We start from the raw sequence: 21,162 nt of genomic DNA, 5'->3' as shown, positions 1-21,162 counted from the left end.
TATGGGACCACTCCAAGGTTTTGGAGGACAGAGTTTGGATGGACAGAGTTGCTATTTACTGAAATGGGAAAAATGAGGGACCAGGAGGTTTGTGGGAGAAATGCAGAAGTTCAATTTTATCCATGTTTAGTTTGAGAAGGATATTAGACATGAGTGGAGATGTCAGATAATTAAGTACAAGAATGTGGAGTTCAGGAGAGCATCTAAGCTGTAGCTGTAAACATGGGATACGCTGGCCCATAATAGGTATTTAAAGCTGTGAGACTGTTCAGCATGCTGGGCCAAAAGAGTCAGTGCAGATAAAAAAGAGAAGTCCAGGGAATGAGCCCTATGGCACTTTAGTGTTATGTGGTCAGGGATATAAGAAGGAACCAGCAAAGGAGACTGAAAGGGAGTAGCCAGCCAAGAAGGAAGAAAATCAGGAGAGTGTGGTGTCTAGGAAGTCAAGTGAAGAAAGTATGCATGTGAAAGAGGATAATATGGTCAACTTTGGCAAATGCTCCTCAAAGATCAAGTAAGAAAAGGACTAAGAAATGTCTACTGGAATTAGCAATGTGGAAGTCAGTAGAGAACTCTGTAAGGCAGTTCTGGGACCTGGCGAAGGAGAAAGCCTGATTAAACTGGTTTTAAGAGAAAATGGAGGAGAGACATGGGAAAAAGAAAAAACATTCTCGCAGAATTTTAGTGTAAAAATGAATAAAGAAATGAGGCAGTTCCTGGAATGGGAAGTGTGGTCCAGCAGGGATGATGAGAATAAACAAAGGGGAACTCTCTAGTAGACCAGAAGAATGAAAAAACAGGAAAGAATCAAACAAAATATGAACATATCTGTGCTGGAAGAATGAAAGAAAAATGGAAAATGGGTACAGGCATAGATTCAGGTGGGAAGACGATTCATTTGCATTTTCATAGGTTCAGTTTGAAATGACAATGGGATGTTTGAGAAAAGAACTGGAAAGTAGTGAGAAGTTGAAGGTAGAATTATAGATTTGGAAATAAATAGCACTTAGTTACTATCTGAGCTCAAAAAGCAGCTCTCTGTGGAAGAGAATGCCTAAGAAATAATAGAAAGAATAAAAAGCTAGGGTCTGTGAAAAGAAAGGAGACAAGCTAAGGAGAATACAATTAGGAGAGTGGTTACCTGGTTGATATAAGAAGAATCAAAGAGAAAAGAATCAAATTTGGAAAGTCCGCCCTAATCACCCAAATCTGAGTCCAATATGTTTCCTATGTGTTTAATTACTACCTTGTATTTCCTCCATTATAAAACGTATTATACTATCTCATAATTGCCTATGTCCATGTCTATACCTGCTGCTAAACCAGAAGTTCAATGATAGCAAGGACCCTATCAATCTTATTGACTGCTACACATATCTCAGTGCCTAGCACAGAACCTACCACACAGCAGATTCATGATAAATTACCATTGATCATATTATTAAATGTATTATTTATGCTATAAATACCATACAGACATCTGATATTAAAACAGAATTATCAGTGAATTTAGAAGAGGCAGACTTTCCAACTTTGCTGCCATAATTATATCACTTTCCAGCTTAAAAATTTTTGATTAAAAAAAAATGAAACCATTTTCCATGACCTATAAGACCCTGTCTAATCTGGATTTCCAACTTCGTTCCATTTTATTCTCTACCCTGTTCACTATACCTCAGTATAAACCAATGTCCTCTTTTCTGGGACTTAAACATAATAAGTTCTTTCCCGCCTCAGGAAACAGTATTTCCTTTTATTCCAAATTTTCTTTCCTTGTTATTTATGTGACTGGATCCTTCTCCTCCTTCATGTAACAGTTTATCTCTCCTCCTCTAGCCACTATAAGTAAACAACCACACCCCACTCCCGGTTATTCTCACTGCTAAGCATAAGTCAGAATATCTTGGTTAAGTAAATATGCCTCCAGGATTATAAACGATCAAAGCATCTCTTTTTTTTTTTTTTTAAGATTTTATTTATTTATTTGACAGAGATAGAGACAGCCAGCGAGAGAGGGAACACAAGCAGGGGGAGCGGTAGAGGAAGAAGCAGGCTCATAGCGGAGGAGCCTGATGTGGGGCTCAATCCTGTAACGCCGGGATCACGCCCTGAGCCGAAGGCAGACGCTTAACCGCTGTGCCACCCAGGCGCCCCATGATCAAAGCATCTCTTTAATTAGGTTACAGAAAAGATCAGATTCTTCAGGGTTTATGGTTAGATTCCCAAAAATCATAAAATGCCTCTTGCTTCAAAGGATAAGATAAAATTAGAGAACTCATAAATCAAAGGGCAAAGGCAAAAGTCCCTACTGATGATATTATGATCTTTCTCTTCCTCTTCCAGTCTCCCTTCTTTTTCTCCATCTTCCTCTTCACACACACATGCACACACAGGTATGCACGCTTTTGTCCTGTGTGGGGTGTTGGTTATACAGTCTATCAGAAAGGCAATAAAACCTTATAAAGATATTAATAAGTATAAATGTGAAACACAATCTGAGAATATCATCTGACTGAGGCATTAGCTGGCACTTTACTTAACTCTCATGAAGGATGCTATTGAGCCAATACAATTTTCTAAGATTATGTTGGTGAAATGACCTCATCTTAATTTATGTAACCCAGAACCTTGGAAGTCATAGTTATGCAAGGATAAAATGAGTTCTGATTAGTTATAATAGAATAAGTAAGAAGGAAGACACTGGTAATATCAAATTTTTAAAACGTAGTTGAATGATCAAAAAAAATTATTGAGCACTTACTATACGCTAAGAATGCTAACAGGCACTTGGGATAGACAATAAAAAATAAAATGCTGTTCCTGGGTTTACAATTTCATTCTTATAGAATTTTACTTAAATGAAGAGGGTAGGGAGAAGCAGGTATTGGGTGGGGGGGAGGTTGTGAGGGAGAAGACAGAATGGTAAGGAACAAGAGAGCAGCAATGAATGTAGTCTGTAAGTTTGAAGAACTGAAAATGAGAGTAAGTGAAGGATGATAATATATTCTCTTAAATACTAGTTTATACTTTATGTGGTATTTTAACATTCTCATGTAATTTAAAGTATAAAAGAATTAATTTAAAGTTAAGTTATATAGAATATAAAATAAAAATCATATGGTCCTCTCAATAGATGCAGAAAAAGCATCTGACAAAATATCCTTTCGTGATAAAAACATTCAACAACTTGGGTACAGAAGGAACATATTTCAATGTAATAAAGGCCATATATGACAAGCCCACAGTTAACATCATCCTCAATGGTGAAAGGTTGAAAGTTTTTGTTCTAAGATGAGGAAGAAGACAAGGATGCCCACCTTCACCACTCCTATTAAACATAGTACTGGAAGTCCCAGCCAGAACAATGAGGCAAGAAAAATAAATAAAAGGCATTCAAATCAGAAAAGGAAAAAGTAAAATTGTCTGTTTGCACATGATATGATTTTATACAAAGAAAATCTTAAAGACTCCACCAAAACACTAGAACTAATCAACAAATTCAGTAAAATCGCAGGATACAAAGCCAACATACAGAAATCAGTTGCATTTCTATACGCAAACAACAAAACATTTAAAAAAGAAATAAAGGAAACAATCCTATTCACAATAGCATAAAAAACAATTTAATAGTTAGGAATAAATTTAGCCAAGAAAGGGAAAGATCTGTACACAGAAAACTATAAGACTTTAATGAAAAAAATTAAAGACGACACAAACCAATGGAAAGATATTCTGTGTCCATGGATTGGAAGACTTGATATTGTTAAACATTCCCACAAAGTCATTTATAGATTTAATGTAATCAAAATTCCAATGGCATTTTTTCATAGAAATAGAAGAAACAACCCTTAAAAGGTAAATTATTTTGCCCTGACGACCAATCAAATTTGTACTCATAGGAGCAGAAAAAGAAGGCAAAGGCAAATTAGGGTCATATCATTGTAATCTGAGATCCACAGATCTGTGAGGGCAAGAAAATGGGTGTGAATAGTTGATTATCTAAGAAATCAACATTTAAAAAATATTCTAGTGCAGTGTGCACAAACTTTTGAATATAAGAATCATCTGGGAAGTTTATTAAAAATAATCCACTTCCAGGGACACCCAGATGGCTCAGTCAGCTAAGTGTCTGACTTTGATTTCAGCTCAGGTCACGATCTCAGTCATGAGATGGAGCCCTGTGTTGGGCTCCACATTCAGCACAGTCTGCTTGAGATCTCCCTCTCACTTTCCCTCTGCCTCTCCCCTTGCTCTCTTTCTAAATAAATAAATAAATAAATAAAATCTTTTAAAAATATTAATAATAATCCACTTCCAGACATTCTGATTCAGTAGGCTGAAGTGAGAAAGACTATAGAAACATTACTATTCAGTAGTAATATAAAGATCAAGTTAATATTCATCTAAGAAGTAGAATTTGGATTCAAATACAAGTCTGGGCTCAAAACTCTTGCTCTCTACACTGTAATGTCACTCTAAGTTACAAATACATGCCATTGATTAAATTAGTATAATTCCTTAATGCAGGGTCTCAGTAAGTTAGCGATAGTGAAAATGGTAATTATGACGATAAAGATATTTTCAATATTTAGGAAACTGGCACCAAACTAAGTAAGAGTAGGATCAAAGGCTAAAAGGGAATATTCTATAAGCCTTCAAGAATAGATTTATTTCAGCAACACAGAAAGAATAATTATAGGAAAAGATATAACATGTCAGTGTTGTCTCATTTATTTTGGGGACAAGCAATATCCACTTTAGTGATACAATTCTCACTGGGTTCATTATCTTCGTTCATTTTAGAGTTCCTCATTTCTTGTTAAATTCATCTTCTTGATTACCTCATTTTTCTCCAAATTAAGACTTTGTTTCTCATTGTTAATTATTTGATAGCATAAGCAGCTATCAAATAAATAGCACTGTTGTGAAACTGTAAGCAACCAAAACATTTGAGCTTTAAAAAGCACAGATGCTTGGGACACCTGGGTGGCTTGGTCAGTTAAACCTCCAACTCTTCGTTTCAGCTAGGGTCATGATCTCATGGGTTGTGGGACTGAGACCCGCATCAGGCTCCTCCCTCAGTAGGGAGTCTGCGTGAAAGATTCTCTTACTCTGCACTCACTCTCTCTCTCAAAATAAACAAATAAATCTTTTTTAAAAATAAAATAAAAAGCATAGATAGTTGAAATAAAAATCCTGGCAAAGGAAAGTGAAAATAACATGAGACAATTTTAAAAATCTAGGCCTGATGAGATGCCCTTCAACAGATGACTGGATTAAGAAGTTGTGGTCCATATATACAATGGAATATTACTCAGCTATCAGAAAGAACAAGTTCTCAACATTTGCTACAACATGGACAGCACTGGAGGAGATAATGCTAAGTGAAATAAGTCAAGCAGAGAAAGACAACTATCATATGATTTCTCTCATCTATGGAACATAAGAGCTAGGATGATCAGTAGGGGAAGAAAGGGATAAAGAAAGGGGGGGTAATCAGAAGGGGGAATGAAACATGAGAGACTTTGGACTATGAGAAACAAACTGAGGGCCTCAGAGGGGAGGGGGGTGGGGGAATGGGATAGACCGGTGATGGGTAGTAAGAAGGGCACGTATTGCATGGTGCACTGGGTGTTATACACAACTAATGAATCATCGAGCCTTACATCGGAAACCGGGGATGTACTGTATGGTGACTAACATAATATAATAAAAAATCATTTTAAAAAAAATCTAGGCCTGAGATTAAAGCAGGCCACACAGTATCTCTTCCCTCTACTTTTATTGACTTTGATTACATAATGGAGAATCTTAATTCCTCAGCTGTTCAAGGTTGACTGAATTCTAATATTCAGTAGTCATGTCTCAAATGGTCTCATGATAAAATGTTAGAAGTGCGAGCACTTTCAGTAATTTTTCTCTGGGTCGCTAGTCCACTATTTCATTAGAATTACTTTGCTCTTCAAGGTGAAAAACATTTCCCTGAACACAGAGATAAGTGATTATCACCACTGACATGTCTCTTTAAGCTCAGACTCCAGACTGATTTCTTTGGCATTAGCAAGCAAAATGGGATTCTTCTACAATGGCAAGCTGTCCAAGGCCTTATTCCAAAAGAGAATCAAGAATTCTCAAATGTGTACCTTGAAACAGAATTACAAATTAGGTACATTATATGATGAATGAATGAGGTAACTGTAGCATGTGGCTGAAAGTTGTCGAAAGTTAACATCGTCATTATCCAGAAAGTGAGGTTAGAAGAAAGTCAAGTTACTACTAAAATTTCAATTAGCAATTTCAATTAAAATTACTGTTAGTTCCTGAGTATTAAGTATAGATTCTCAGGGAAATCATAATAGGTCCTTCTATGAGGAAGTTGGAGATTAGAGAGAGGTCAGAGAGAATGAAAGTATCAAAATAAAAACTGACATGTTGTAGCTGCAAAGTAGATAAAATGATAACTTCACAAGCTTCCTAAATTTCAAATATATAAAGTTTACAATTCTCTAGAAAGCGAGTTTATTGCCTTGGGATACCTTAATGGAATGCTTGTGATACAGAGAGGTATTTTTGTGTCAAACACATTTAAGCACATGCACATAATAATACCATGTATTAGTTAGGACCGTCATAATTAGCAGGAATCATTAATAATTCGGGGGAAAAAACCCAGGGGATTTGCTTAAGCCCATTTTCTTGATGATTAACAGGAAAAAACTGCTTCAAAAATAGCTCATCTCAACTAACACAGAAAGAATAACACGGATGAATTTTTAAAAAGCTTACCACAGAATACTTGAAGAATTTGAATATTAAAATATAAATGAGGTGTTCCTATATTCTTACAGCAGATTTCCATTATACGTGTTATTAGGAACCAAACAGAGTATTTATAATGTAAGATTTCCTTATTGTCAATGAAAGAGACATTACTACATAAGAAAGATATGACTTGGTACAAGATGTTGGTGTTTTTATGTTATGAGGAAGTTTATAGTATAGTTTGACCAGGTATTTCATGTCATCCTCAAAATAAATGGTGAGACATTCATCATTTGAAACATCAATCAACAGAAGTTCTTCTGAGATTAGAAAGACACCATCCTAGAGCTTTATCCATAGATCTGTACCTACATTCAGTTATCAAACAGACTTTCTGATGTCCATGGCCTATCATATCAATTCAACACAAAAGTTTATTAAGCACATGAGTGAAGAACCATGGTAAATTCCTCACACACGCAGAGGTAAGTACTTCCCTTGTCACCAAGAGGTTTATAAGCAAAGCCAAAACAGATTCATGCACAAGAAATACAAAGCAGACTATGAAATTTACTTTACATATTTATAAATAAAATGTAATGATATCCAATCCAAATAGTTGGCTTTTAATAGAAGGATCAAAAAAGGTCTTGTAATATTTTTAATAAAAGGTTTTATGAAGGATGGTTTTCAATATGTAGAAAATAGAGAAAAGAATTATGTATGAATCAAACACTGTGAACATGGGCAGAGATAAGGGAAGACAGACATGCTTCAGAGTAACCCATTTTATCAAAACATCTTATTTATCTAAGACATTAAAGGGAGAAAGCTGAAAATATATAACAAAGCTGGAAGAAGGAGGCTTGAGCGCCAAAGTTAAAAATCTATATTTAATTTTTACAGTCTAGCTTTGAGAACAAGAGTGACATGATCAGAACTGCACTTAAGGAACACTGATTTAGCAGTAGTATTAAGAAAAAACTGGAGCAAATGACAAGGAGACCCTAGAAACACGTGGACAGAATAAAAAACTTAAAACAACTCAGTAAGAGGTAATGAGAGTCTGCACTTGCAAAACAGCAAGAATGATGAAAAGGTGAGGGTAGATCAATGTGGAAGATATTAATGACAGCAGAATGACTGTCACTAATAACCACTAATGACATGACTATCATGACTATCCAGTAAGTTAGGATCATGACCCTGGAAGATATCAGACCTAAATTTAGACCCCAGTTTTACCTTTGGGTAGTTGTATAACCCTGGACAAGTTGTTTTACTCTTGATTTCCACATTGAGGATAATAAAACCTAGCTCATGGCATTATCGTGAGGAATAAAAAAGATAATGATTTTAACATGCCTACCACAATGTCTAGTACATAGATTAAACTTAGTACAATATAGATGCTAGCTTCTAGTATTATAATTATTTGCAGAGATCAGAGTTTGGCCAGTATTTATTGATTTTTCAGCCACTACTCACAGTTGGTTCACACTGTAGTTATCATTTATATACCCTAGAACTTTTCGAATGCACCTCTTCCCCAATTAAATTTTTCCAATCTTATACTTAAACCACTGAATTTTTAGGAATCTAATTATAGGATTTTATTTTATTGTAACTCCCACTGAATTCTGTTTTTACTTTGAAGCAAGAATCTTTTTATTGAGGTAATTTTTCATGTAAGTTCAATTATTTGCCATGTTTGTTAGTCCTCCTTAACATCTGCAGACCTGATTATGATGGATGACTGGGTATATTTTTAATGGCAAATACTGACTAACACCAATCCAAGAATAAAACATTTAGCACCTCACTAGAGAAATCCCTTTTGGGTTGATATTGAGTGGTTATTTGAGAGTCTGGACAAAGTTGAACAAAATCTATGAAACATAAAAATCAAAATGGCATTTCTTCAGCAGCACAAAAGAGAGTAGCTCTTTTTCTGTAACTTGACAGAAGGCCATAATAAACTTTTTTAACTGGAGGAAACTAAAGCTTGGAAACTTCCAGCACTTCCAAAGGACACCCTGCTAGTAAGTGGCAGAACAGGAAAAACCTGTCCTTGGACTGTGTAATTCATCTCCAAATAATTAAACATGTTTTTCAATAAAAAATGGTTCATTTACAACATTGGTTTATATGTACTCCTCTACACAGTGTTTGCCTTTTCATGCACTTATCATTCAATAACATTTCAGTGAGAGACTACATGCAAGGTACTGTGCTAGGCAGGATGCGATTATGGAGATCAATCAAATATAGATCTAACCATTAAGAAGTCTGTAAGAAATAATATAAAAATGTGTAGACCTACAAGACAAAGCAGAACAAAGAGATGCATCATGAAAGGGAAAAGCAATTATGTTGGAAGTTCAGAAGAATGACTCCTCTATTCTAGAAGCCAAGGATATCTCAAAGATCTTCTTATATTCGCTTCAGGTACAAGTTCTTCCTGAGATGAGACGAGGGACAAAAATCTTACCATTCTGATTCTGGATTTTTCTTTGTAGGTATATATGGTACATAAATATGCTATTAGCTTCAAAATATTAACATGAGTAGGTCAACAGAATCTATGCATTCACTAAATATCCTGGAAAATCTGTTAGCACAATCCAAGCCCAGTGCACAGCAGCCTTGGGTCACCACTGCCAAAATATTTGTTCAACTATATGACAAGAATTATTTCAGTTAGAAATATTCTGAATACTATATTCCCAATAAGGTAATAGTTACCACTGCTTAAGATTCAGTTCCACTATAAAAAAAAAAAAAAAAAAAGGAAACTCATTATGTGCTAAGGAATCAGTTATATTCCTGTAAGAAGAACCCTCTATTTTATGTTTCAGAAAATTCATTTCCCAAAGTGCTGTAAATCTGATAGGAACTGGATGAGACAGCCACCAAAGTCTCTCACAATTCTGAAGTTGGTACATTCCCGATATTAAGCTCTAGAAATTACATTTTTGAAAGTAAACATTGTTTTATAAACACCATTTGTATTCTAGGCAACCTAATTTGATTCTACTGACCTTTAAGACTTGATGAATTCTGGCACCAAATTAAGTATATTTTCCTATGGAGACTCCCCAACACACTCCCCCAACAGTGTTCTCAAGCAGGTTACAGACAATTGGTATAAAAACTGAGATGCTGAACCTTAAAATCTTGATATACTAAAGTAAAATATCTCATACTTCAGAAAGTTTACATGTAATTAAAGATTTTGCATTGGAAAAGAAAGTAAAATAACAGAAAAGAGGTATACTGGTTGATTTAAAATTGCGCAAAACCTGCCAACACAACCTCTTTCAAACAACAAGTCTTATGTGCTATTTATATCCAGATTTCCCTTAGGAGAAAAAACATAATTTCATTTCATACCTGAAGCTTCCTATTTATTTCTTAGAGACATAAGCTAATGAAGCAATATGATTTTTCTATTTCAAATCTTTAAAAAAAAGTTTTCCCAAAACCTAGATTCTGAAGTCTCCTCTAATGATCTTTATGTTATAATCAAATTTCTCTATGGTATATGTATTCACATTTCAGAGTTTTGCACATTGTTTATACACATGGAGGAAGAAACTGAATATATGCCCTGGGAAAATAAATGAAGAGAATAGGACATTTTTTCAGATTATTTTATATTCTTTCAAAATTCTGAATTTCATGGGTTGCTTAAGAATGTAAAGATATTTATATTTCTTCAAAATTTACATTCTAGATTATATAATGTCCTAATTCAACTTAGAAATGGCTCCATATGCATATTATAAAAGCACTTAAAACAGACTAACTTTTGAATTAAAATTTATGCAAGGGAAAATGTAATTTTAACTGGAGCTAGCCTTCACATCAAATGTAAAACCTCCAATTGAATACATTTAATCATAATAAGAATTTAATTTTTAATTCACTTATATTAGTAAAATTGTTCAAACTACTACCTAAGGCTAATATTTTAATAAAACCAGAAATCTCTAATTCAAAAGTAAAGTTCTTACATAAGACAGCTGATTTTGTATTTTAAATTACTGAATTAGAGTGCCCTCTATTGGAAGAAAAAAGGCAATGAAAGCTAAATGGAACTAAGAATAGTTAAAATACTCCCAAAATTCAAGGCACATCATTAATATGGAAAATACATTTATTAGTAATATAGATGCTACAAAATAAATTTTCCTTACGTTTTGATTTCTTCTAAATTACTTTTGGAATTATTTGTCATATTATGATGAACAAGTTGGGTATTTCGTATCACCTAAAATTAAATTTTAACTGAACCCAAATGCCCATCCTTCAGTCAATAATGTGAATAAGCAAAAATATTATTCCACATTTAATATTCCAATGTATTATAGAAATAATTTAATTTATCACTACACTGGGAATTTTCTTTGATGATAAACTGAAAATGTCTCTAACTCAAGAGATTTTTGAGACACTCTTACACGGGGAGTGGGAGAATTAGGCTGGATACTGGAAGACCCATGATGAGATTTATTCTAGCTCTAAAATTGTGTAATTTTGTGGTTGTTATCAAGACCTCAGTTCTGACTTGGCATCTCAGTTCTGAATTACCTCAGTAAGGCCCTGGAAGATTTTTAGTCCTCTACACCAACAATGTACATACTAGCTTTCTACAAGAAAAAGGCTCAGGGCCATCCAAAACAATTCTGATTTAGTTGGTCTAGTTGGTCAGTATTTTTTGAAGCCTCTCCAAATACATCTCACATATTACCATTGCTGAGAATCACTAATCTCTTCCAGAACATCTGACTACAGTTACCATTTTTATCTTCCCAAAATGTCACCTTCAAGACAGAACTCTCCTACTCAAGAGTTTATTCTCTTCACCACCAATATTAAACTTCTGACTAGTTTCCCAAATCTAATTATCTGCCCTTAACAAAACAGCTGAGTGGTACTGGATATGGCACCAGCCCCAGACTGCCTGTGTTCAGATCCTGGCTCTGGCAATTACCATATATACATGGGAAAATCATAAAAGTTCTCTGTGCCTCCATTTTCTCATCTGTAAAATGGGAGGAAAAATACCACCTACCTCAGGGTTATTGTGAAGATTAAATCAATTAATATAAACAATGTGCTCTGTAAGTGTTAGGTATTATCGTTACTTACCCAAATTTGTTTCCCACTACTTTCCAAAATCAACTCATGATAAAAAGATTATTCTCAAATTATATGCGATGTCTCACCTCTGTGCTTTTGCACATACTGTTTCTACAAGCTGGAATCCTCTCCCATTCACTCACTTATTCATTCATTCATTCTAAAACAAATAAAAGGCACATCTCCTTCTCTTTCCGGGGCCCAAGTTGGTCTCTCCCTACCTCCACGAAGCCTTCAATGAATCCCAGTAACTCTTCACTAATCTCTCCCTTTTTGAAAAATTCCTTTGGCTACCGGGTAATTTATTATGAGATATGTAGCTGGGAATTAAAGACATTGGCTCTGAGTTTGAATCCTAGATCTGCAACTTGCCAGCCGAGTCATTTCCCAAGTCTATAAATCCACTCTTAAGATTACTGTGAGGATTAAGTAGCTTAAATCATATAAAGCATTAAAATAGCAAGCAACTAATAAATGTCAGCTCTTCCATATCTGTTGTTTCATATGTTAGTCTTGTCTGTACACTGTGATTTAAAGCCTTCTTCTAGTAAGAATTTTGAACTCCTTCAAGTTAGGAACCATGTTTCTTTACTGCTATTATAAATCCTATAACTTACAATGTGGTAACAAACATCTGTATTAGGTGATCTGTAAGTACTTGATTAAATTTTTGCATAATTTGAGAGTACAATTCATAACAAAACTCTGAAGGAACATTTTTGATGAACAGAAATATTCAACAAAAGCAAACGAACCCAAATAAAACACAGGCTATAGTATTAGTATAGTAATTGGATTACTTTTTAAACATTCAATAACAAGTTTCTATTAGATTAATCTTCTGACTTCCAATGATGTCTTTCATCTGCTCAAAATCCTTTAGATTTTTCTCATTTTCTAAAAACTAAATACTAAAACTCTTATCCTGACATTCAAAATCATCTATGGCCTGACGTCAACCTATCCTTCTAATTTTATTTTCCCATCTTCCCACTTTATAAGCTCTATTATTCTAGAAGAATTGAACTACTTGCCCTTACTCATATGTACCCTTTGCTTTTCTGCCTCAGGTAACCTTTATTATTTAATATGACAATATTTTCAAGGAACACAATATAAGATTTGTCACAGGAACAAAGACTGATTCTGTGAAAGGATAAGCTTGAATTTTAAGAAATTCAGTTCAATTTACGAGCATTAGTTTCTCTCTTGCTATCACAATACAGTCTTTGACTTATAAAAAAAACAAACAGTTGGCCATCATTCTCCCAAATTATGTCACTCTCATAATATTAAAAACCCCTACTATAACTACCTGAAATCTATAAGCCTGAGTGAGCATAGTCTCCAAGTAAAATGTGCAGACCCCAGGGTACACAAGATACCCACTGAGTAAAAGAAAAAAAAGATAGAGCTTCTATTTACATTTATTCTTTATCCCTCTTATTTGAATGTCTCTTGTAGTATATGCCTAATTTACATGATACATTCTGAGAATAGTAGATATATGTAATTTATAAACACATGCATTTGGGATGTTTGCTTAAAATTTGTTTACTATGCTACACACAACAAAAAAAGTTTAGAAACCACTCGTCTAGAAAATTAGGGCTTTCAGAAAATCTGTAGGCTTAGAAGTAGAGGGCGAGAAGAAGTCAGTTTAGAGAAATCATTAGGGGCAGACCTAAAAACCTAAATAGCATGTATTATTTATGTAGGATAAATATGTTTTAATTTATAACCAACTTTCAAGAAAATGTTAAATGAACTGGTTTGTAATTTGGAGATGATATAAAATTGTTTAAGATTTTTAAACAGGAAATTTTGTCCTGATGTAAAAGTCATTATAGTAAATATTAATATAAAAATTTCATTTGGTTAAAACTTATATGTATTTATATATACATATATATGTATATATATAATTAATCATAATTATTCATAAAGAGCTTTTATTGGGGTCAATAATACGATGCTTTAAAAAAGACACTGCAGGAAACAAAGCAAAAAAAAAAAAAAAAAAAGAACAAAGACAGCCTAGGGAGTAAGACTAGCCATGGAGCTAGACTAGCAAATACTATCCTGGGAAACAAGTTGCACATGAAGGAACTAAATGAAGTAAACATTCTCAGAATAGTAACTATACTTGGCAATTTTTTTAGTTTTCATAAATAATATGACATACTTAACACAATCCACTCTTATTAGCTTTTGAAGAAAACGTAATGTTTCTATAACAAATTAAAAGTTCTAAAAGTAACAATTTCATGTTATAATACTGAATTTCCTTTAATACCAGTACACACTATAAATCCTACCTCTACGTGACACAAAAGAGATATACAAATCCTAATTTTAAATTGATTCTCCACAGTTTGAGGTTGTTGGGTTTGTTTGTTTGTTTTTGCTATTGTGTTAATGTAAAAATCTAAAGAGCAAGAATCTCTAACTCATGATTTAGATTCTGAGCTAGTAGTTTGCATAAAGGATTTGCATAAGATTATAAAAATATGGAGGTCAAACCTTCTACAATGTCTCTCCCCTACCATAACATACAAAGTAACTAGGGAACATATACACATAGCCCAGCTCCATCTTTCTTTAAGATGGGGTAGACTCAGTTCATGGAGAAAATGGGAAAAAAAGACAAAAGGAAGATTTTTTTTCTTTCTTTGGAAACTAGTATCATCATGCCCAGTAAAACTAAAAGAACATAATCAAAGAAATTATGATTTCTTAGGCAAGTCAACAGTAGCAAGATCATCACAAACTATAAGTGATTTATCAAAGCATTCCTTCCCCTACACATGCAGTGAGAATAAAACACCAATGAACATCAGAAAAGGAGCAATAGGGAATCTGACATTTGACACAGGAAGAATCTGAAGATAGGATAATGCACAAATCCCATGCCTCTCAGATACACATTGAATTGGCGAAGACAGATGCACTGTCTTCCTTCCCCCCTTACTTACTACACTCTGGCTTCCATTTTTCCCAAGTTCTTCCTCTGAAATCTTGCTCAAATTATCTAAGTAGTGGTCTGATATTGTGTGGCACAAATCTTCAAATGAATAATCCTTTTCCTGACAGAGTTTTATTTCATCCAAGAGTTTTGATAATTCTCCAGTCACAGTTTCACCTGTAAGAAGACAGTAATTTTTCTCAAAGTTACAAGAAAGGCTATTGCTAAAACTTCCTATTAACTAATAAAAATATGACTAGTATGGTGATAGAACGCGTATTATGACAAACAAGACTTAGTAAGTCAGAAAATATTCTGTTGAAAACAAGGTACTAAACTATAATAAGGTGAAAGAATATTAAAAGACAAGGAGAAATCCCAATTTTGCCTATTATTACTCTTATTCAAAATAGAAATAAGTATTGAAGGTTTACATATTAAAGTACATAAAAGCATCTGGAATTACAATTTCTAAGGCTTCATTCACTGTAACATTTAATCTTCAACAATCTTTCACCGGCGTTATAGTTCACGGACAGAATTCATTCAACACCTCATTAACAAATTTTAAATGGTACTGGAAGCCTACTTCCTAGGTTCAATAAAAAGAAATAGGATGTATTTAGATAAATAATTACATAAGTAATAAATTAGAATTGTGCTATGTGACATAAAGGAAAAACACAGAAGGAACAGATACATAATATGCATCGTCTGTCAAAATATGAATATTTTGTTGGCTGCATGCAAATATGCATTTTTCTAATCATTCTCAAAAAGGTACCTTATACCCGTAATTTCTTCTGGGGAAAAAATAAAACTCCAGCAGTTATAATCCAGTTATCAATATTTTTATTCTGCATTAAAAATACATTTTAGAAAGGGGCACCTGGATGGCTCAGTTGTCTGACTCTTGATTTCAGCTCAGGTCATGATCTCAGTGTCCTGGGATGGAGCCCTGTGATGAGCGTCAAGCCCCCTTGTTGTGCTCTGCATGCTGTGGGGAGTCTGCTTCAGATTCTCTCTCTTCTTCTGCCCGTGCCCCCACTCACACACACTCTCAAGTTAATTAATTAATTGATTAATTAATTAATTTTGGGGGGGAAAATCTACTATGAAATATCCACTCCATGTAAACTTCATGACAGCAGGCACAGCTAATTTTGCTCACTACTACGTCAGGGCCAAGAGTAGGGTCTGACAAATAGAAGAGCTCAATAAATGTTGACTGAATGGGTGCCTGTGTCCGAATCTCGATTTCGGCTGAGGTCATGGTTTTAGGGTTGTGAGATTGAACACTATGATGACTGTCAAACCCCCCTGTTGGGCTCTTCGCTGGGTGTGGAGCCTGCTTAAGGTTCTCTCTCCCTACCCCCACCGTCTCCCTCTCTTAAAAAAAATGCTGGCTGAATAAATGGATAAAATATAGAGTATAAGATACAACTTATTGGGGCGCCTGGGTGGCACAGCGGTTAAGCGTCTGCCTTCGGCTCAGGGCGTGATCCCAGCATTATGGGATCGAGCCCCACATCAGGCTCCTCTGCTGTGAGCCTGCTTCTTCCTCTCCCACTCCCCCTGCTTGTGTTCCCTCTCTCGTTGGCTGTCTCTATCTCTGTCAAATAAATAAATAAAATCTTAAAAAAAAAAAAAAAGATACAACTTATTAGACCTGAAATTTTTACAAGCCTTTTTTGTACATATAGGACAAATTTGTACATAAACGTCTAGTATTATTTCAAGGGCTTTATAATTAGCTACTCACTCTTAGTCTTTTGGGAAGGAGACTCAACAGGAGATGAAATATGTATTTCTTGTGTTGTATCTTCTTGTACGTGCTCTTCAAGGACTGCTGATCTTCCCACGCCTTCCAAATATTCTGTGCATACAAGTTTTTGAAATTACATAGTCAAATTCATTTACTTTAAAATCAATAACTAAACTTTGTTTTATTTCTAGTGATCAGTTTTTCATTTATTTCTTCATATTCTAAATACAGCCTAAGTTTTTAAAAGAACTTCAAAAAACCAACCAAACTGAAACAACTTCATGATGAACTATTAATTTAAATCTTTTAAACATAAAAGATACTTAGGAAGAGACTCATAAACACTTTTTGTGAAAACGAAACTGGCCACATTCTTTCCTTAAAAATAAATGCACCTGTTAAAGACATAATAACATCCTTAGTTTCCTTAAATATATTCTACCTGAAGATTTAAAAGCCTCTGAAAGATGATTTGAATAGACTTGATATCTAAACAGAGATATCATGTTCAGATAGCTACAACAACCAGTCAGGTAACATAAAAGAATGAAATTTATGTCATAATGTTGTCTACTCTTGTAATTGCATATTAAACTTTATTTCCACAGAGAAATAATGTTCATTCTCATTCTTGAAGTAATGTTCCACACAGCCTATCTCTCATTTTTCCAATTTTGATTATGATATAATAACAGTAATAGCAGCTAAAACTTAAATATGGCTTACTATGCACCCAGCAGTGTTCTAAGTATTTAAAATAAGTTAACCCACTTGATCCTCACAAAACTATGACACAGGCACTACTACAGTCTCAGATTTAAAGGCAACAACTGAAGGAGAAGGATTTTAAGTTGACCATATTCATACAGCTAATAAGTGGCACAGCCAGATAGACATGATAGAAGAAAACATCTCACTCTTCTCTTAAGCATAAGGAAAATGGCATATGAATGCAGGGATAAATGTCAACGAACACTCAGCCTCAATATCACAGAGAAAACAGAAAGCATGTGGAGCATGATTAACTAGACAGTAGATGCCCCATCTAAAGTTCAACAGTAAAGTAAAACGAAAGCCTGCATTTTTTGAGAAACAAAACTCTGAAGTTTTAGCTGAAATCCTCGATTTTTATATTTTGAAAGTTATTATTTTTTTTAACTAGGGAATATTCTTTTTTTTATAATTTTTATTTTGTTAAAATAACAAAATAACCATACAGTACATCCCCAGTTTTTGATGCAATACATGCCCTCCTTAATACCCATCACTGGCCTATCCCAATCCCCACCCTCCTCCCCTCTGAAGCCCTCAGTTTGTTTCCCAGAGTCCACAGTCTCTCATGGTTCATTCCCCCTTCTGCTTATCCCCCCTTCATTCTTCCCTTCCTTCTCCTACCGATCTTCCTATTTCTTATGTTCCATAAATGAGTGAAACCATATGATAATTGTCTTTCTCTGCTTGACTTAATTCAATTTTTATGGAAACACAGTACAGGCCTAAAATATGTAATCCAAACAAAATATATCTGCTATCTGCCCAAAGCATTCAGCTTGCAGTGGCTAGTTTGCAGTCTCCATCTAAAGGATTGAATCAATTGATCTCTCCCCATAGGGATCTTTTACTTACATGTCTTTATTCAGAAGGAATCTTTTTCTTAAAATTTAGTTAAGAAAGTCTGTGCTCTGATGCCAACCAACTGACTCTTCATACTATCCAGTTTCTACCTAAAGGCAATTCTACTAGGCAAAGAAAGCAACCTATGGAAGTCTACCCTTAAAATTTTTGACCCAATACAGTTATTATGTAAAGTGAATTCTTCCTCCAGGACACAAATAGTAATTTTATCTACTCTAAATTGGTTTTAGTGAAATAACCTTTCCATAAAACTTGAAATGTACCACTGATTTATGACCCAAGAATGCAAAGAATAAAGACAACACCTTCACATTCTAAAATCTGCCAACAATTTAAAAAATTCAAAGATATCCCATATACCCTATCATAAGTTCACATACCTAATGAACCTTGACCATTGAAGAGAACACAGATAGTTAACTCCTGTATAATAACAATTTCATCTCAGTTAAATCAATACAGTAAATGTCTGTAATTATGTCATGCCCTCTTTTGAGTGGATGACATTTATTTTGCTTTTCCCAAAAGACATATTATTCACAAGCCTCTGTTTTTTTTAAAGTCCAGTTAGAGACAAAAGTTCTATATAAATATAAAGTGCTATAGGGAGTAAACAAAAATGTTGTATACCGGGGCGCCTGGGTGGCACAGCGGTTAAGCGTCTGCCTTCGGCTCAGGGCGTGATCCCGGCGTTATGGGATCGATCCCCACATCAGGCTCCCTGCTCAGTGGGGAGCCTGCTTCTCCCTCTCTCACTCCCCCTACTTGTGTTCCCTCTCTCACTGGCTGTCTCTATCTCTGTCAAATAAATAAATAAAATCTTTAAAAAAAAAAAAAAGTTTAAAAAATGTTGTATACCACTTTTTTTTTTTAGTTTTCATTCAACTTGATTTTAATTTGAATATGAAGAACTACTCTTGTATTCTCTGAATTATCTCTATATGCACTTGACTGCAATTAACTTATTTATTAACAAGAAAATTGCAGGGGACTGAACTTCAGTTTCCTGAGAGGTTTTGAAAATAAAGACAGAAGAGAGCATGAATGATCTCCTGTAGCTCATTTATTCTTTTTACCCCTCTTTGGCTTTTGTTGACTCCTGTTTCTATGCATCACCTGACAGACTTGGTTTTAATTCATTTCTCTCCTGCAGGACAAAGCTGTTCTTCAGCTTCCCAACTAATATCCAAGGAAACCATCCCGCCTCCCTTCCCTATTACACTTGTCGCCCATCTGCAATAATTAGGGGATAATCACTGCTGACCAGTGTAGAAGCTACCTGGAAAGGAGAGAACAAGTGTCTGGATTTTTAAGAGAACATACTACATGTCAGGCCTAATCATGAAGCAAAAAGGGAAAGTATTTAAATCTAAATTTTCATTAAAATTTTTACATCAAACGGGGGAGTATATAATCCTGCAAATGAAAAATTAGTACCCTAAATGGGTCCCAAACCTTCAGTAGACCAAATGTCTGCACCTAATTACACAGGTATTTAAGTGATCTTTACCAAAAAAACAAAGGCTTGCAAGACTGAATTATCTTGTACTACTGGATTAAGGAAGAAATAATCTGTATTCTTCTAGCTAAGTATAATTTGTTGTTGTTGTTAACCCAGCATTTATGTACCAGGTCTACCACCTAAAATAAGATATATGAGTTTGAGCAAGTCAGCCTCTCGGAGCTTCAGTTTCCCTCATATGCAAAAAGGAAAATAATGATATCAGATTCACCTACCTCAAAGTTACAGAAATCACACAAAATAATAGAAAATTCCTGAAAACTCTTAAAGCATTATTCAAATGTAAGATAATCACTTTATAGTCTTATTACCTTCAAGTTCATAACTACATATTTACTATATACATTTAAAAATTTTTTTAATATCAAGTGAAAATACTCATTAGTTGAAAACAGAAATGAAACATTAAAAATTACTATTTAAAGTCTACCCAAAAAAATGTAAATAATAAGTTCACTCAAAAGTAAACATTAACTCAAAACCTTCAAAAGGAAACAATGGTAGATTTAATTTAATCTTAACAAACTCATCCATCATTCAATATTGTTTACCTTGTAAGAGTGTTGCAATCTGGAGAGATTTCTGAGATGGATGTTCTTTCAGAATGTCTAAGACAGTTCTACCTAAGCTATCCTTTATGTTGGCATCAATTCCTGAAAGAAAAAGAAAAACCCACTAAATATTCACCATTGAAGTGTCATCAGAAGATACTGTTAATATATAACGCTCTAATATCAAACATATACAGATCAAGCACTGAAAGTGATTTTTTAAAAAATTAAATCCTAGACAGACGCACACATACACACAGACACACAGACACACACACACACACACTTTTAATAAGAAAGAAGCTGGGGGTCTACTGCTACCAAAGATTAGGAACATTCTTGATAATGAATTCAGTTTTCAAGGGCAATGACTCAATCATTAAGATTGTTTTTTATTAAAAGGCTACTAGTTGGGGCTACAGCTAGTTAAATGATACACTAACAAGCTGAAAAATATTACTGATTTAGAATGTCAATTCTTAAAGTATAATCATGGTTCTGTGATATATATATTCTGTAAAATATGGTAAAATTTTTAAATAATAACGTATCACTCTGCAAACACTTGAGTATTCACAAAAGTTGAAAAAGGATGATTATTTTGAACTACTGTCCAAATACTATTTGTCCAGCTACAAAGTCAAATATCTCATATTTACTTATTATGCAAGATTATATTCAATGTAAATAATACTCAATCTCTACCTGGTGAGCACACTTCTTCAAGTTTCTAAACTAAGACATCTTTGGAATTATTTTAATTCTAAAAATACTTATTGTACTAAAGAACGCATTTCAATGTAGCAAATAGCTTTCA

General features: G+C 34.2%; 1 protein-coding gene across 5 annotated transcripts in view; it reads right to left on the bottom strand.

Moving 5' to 3' along the window:
• ANKS1B (ankyrin repeat and sterile alpha motif domain containing 1B) overlaps positions 1-21,162 on the bottom strand; it is a 1,053,061-nt gene that overhangs the window by 841,531 nt on the left and 190,368 nt on the right. For all 5 annotated transcript variants that reach the window (XM_044384492.2, XM_044384493.2, XM_044384494.2 and 2 more), the window contains exons 6-8: positions 20,346-20,447; positions 16,635-16,748; positions 14,883-15,049 (exon numbers count right to left, since the gene is read on the bottom strand). In XM_044384492.2, coding sequence (XP_044240427.1) covers positions 14,883-15,049; positions 16,635-16,748; positions 20,346-20,447 — 383 coding nt within the window. The remainder of the gene's footprint in view (positions 1-14,882; positions 15,050-16,634; positions 16,749-20,345; positions 20,448-21,162) is intronic.

Source organism: Ursus arctos, unplaced genomic scaffold, assembly GCF_023065955.2.
Source record: "Ursus arctos isolate Adak ecotype North America unplaced genomic scaffold, UrsArc2.0 scaffold_21, whole genome shotgun sequence".
NCBI lineage: Eukaryota > Metazoa > Chordata > Mammalia > Carnivora > Ursidae > Ursus > Ursus arctos.
This window is presented reverse-complemented; position numbering and strand designations above follow the sequence as displayed.